Here is a 1,845-nt window from a genome sequence, read left to right as displayed (position 1 = left end):
AGTTGGCTGGGAGGCCTGGGACCCGTCCCTGCCCTGCCCTTAGCCGCTGTGTCTCTGTCTATGAAGTGGGGACACAATGCCCCCCGACCCAACCCCTGCAAGGTGAAAATGCAGGTGTGTCTCAAACTTGGACACGACGGCTCGGGGACCACAACTCGGCCGCAGCTGTCGCCGGGCCACCGCCGGGGGCGAGCGGACCCCCACGCCCGCATCCTCCTCTCCCTGCCCCCAGTCTCTCCGCAGCCCGTCCAGGTGTGCCGCAGGGCTCCTCTGACACCCCTTAGCACTGTTCCTCCTGGGAGCTCTCCATGGCTTCCCAGAAGGTCAGCAGGTCGGCGGGCTTGACAAAGTGGCAGGCCACGATCTTCCGGAAGCGGCACACGGAGAAGCGCAGCCCCTCGGGGAAGAAGGTCTGCTCGGAGTGCAGCTCCTCCGGCCGGATCCCCAGCTTCGCCAGGCAGAGCCCCACGAACACGTCCTCCAGTTTGAGGAAGGGCACGCTCTCCGAGACGTTGTACACCTGACTGGCCACGTCGCCCGAGAACACGTAGGCGGTGCCCGAGCAGAAGGGCGGGTACTTGTCCCACGGGTACTCATACTTGCTCACAAACCACTTGTTGAACTTGTTCCTGATGGGGAGGTCGTTCATCTTCAAGTGGCCCGTGAAGAGCCGCGTCGTCTTGTTCTTCCTGAGCAGCAGCTCGGCCAGGTAGTCCACGTTGATGAACATGTCCGAGTCGGTCTTCATGACGAAGCCCGCCTGGGGGCAGTGGTGGTACACCCACTGCAGCCCCATCAGCGTCTTCAGCGTCAAGTTGAAGTAGACGTCCTCGAAGTCCTTCTGGATGATGTCACGGTGCTGCTGGCTCTCCCGGGCCACGGCTGCCATCTCGGCCTTGCTGGCCGACATCCCCAGGAGGAAGAACGCCCGCACCTGCCGCCCTCTCACCGTCCTCTCCCGGCCCCATGTCTTCCGGATGGCCATGCGCGCCTCCGCCTGATGGAGGGACGAGGTCACCAGCAGGACGAGGAAGGGGGGCTTCTGCCTGCAGTCAGCATCCGGGAGCTGCAGGAACTTCCCGATTTCCTTCTTGTAAACCAACGGCCCTTCCCTGAAGGCTACCAGAGTGTCCATGCTGAAGTACACGCAGAGCGCGCCCACAACCAGGAGGCAGGCATACAGCACCCGCATCTTCAGAAAAGCCATCTGAAAAGAGCGAAAGCCAGAGTCAGACCCCAAGAGCGCACGGGCAGAACGGGCTCTCGAGCACGGTCACGGGGCCACGGAGGACCGTGCTCCCAGCACAAAGAAATCATCAGTGGTCACAAAGGGGCAAATGCTAGCTCCCCTGGTTTGATCATCACTCACGGTGTGCGTGGATCAAATTATCACACCATGGGGCTGGCGCCGGTGGATCCCATGTGGGCACTGGTTCGAGTCCCAGCTGCTACTCTTCTGATCCAGCTCTGCTATGGCTGGGAAGAGCAGAGGAAGATGACCCAAGTGCTTGGGCCCCTGCACCTGCACCATGGCTCAGCTCCATCCGTTGCAGCTATTTGGAGAGTGAACCAGCAGATGGAAGACGTCTCTCTCTGCTCTCCCTCTCTCTGTAACTCTCTCAAATAAATAAATAAATTTTCTTTAAAAAAAATTATCACAATGCACCCCATAAATATGTACAAATATTTAAAAAAAAATTTTTTTTTTTTTAAAGCATGAGGAGGCCAGAGCTGCGGGAACCAGTCTGTGTTTCAGAAGCTCCGGAAGCTCGTGTGTACAGGAGTGGAGTGCTGTGCTTATGTACGGAGGCTGCCAGTGTCTCTCCACGCACCACAGCGTCAGTC

General features: G+C 58.9%; 1 protein-coding gene across 1 annotated transcript; it reads right to left on the bottom strand.

The window, feature by feature from the left end:
• Positions 1-280: 280 nt before the first annotated feature.
• Positions 281-1,207, bottom strand: LOC133746621 (beta-1,3-galactosyltransferase 5-like). The gene has a single exon (XM_062174800.1). The coding sequence runs from the start codon at positions 1,205-1,207 to the stop codon at positions 281-283; it is 927 nt and encodes a 308-aa protein (XP_062030784.1).
• Positions 1,208-1,845: the final 638 nt, after the last annotated feature.

This window comes from Lepus europaeus, chromosome 2 (genome assembly GCF_033115175.1).
Source record: "Lepus europaeus isolate LE1 chromosome 2, mLepTim1.pri, whole genome shotgun sequence".
Taxonomy (NCBI): Eukaryota; Metazoa; Chordata; class Mammalia; order Lagomorpha; family Leporidae; genus Lepus; species Lepus europaeus.
The sequence above is the reverse complement of the archived record's forward strand: the minus strand, read 5'-3'. Positions and strand labels throughout refer to the sequence as shown.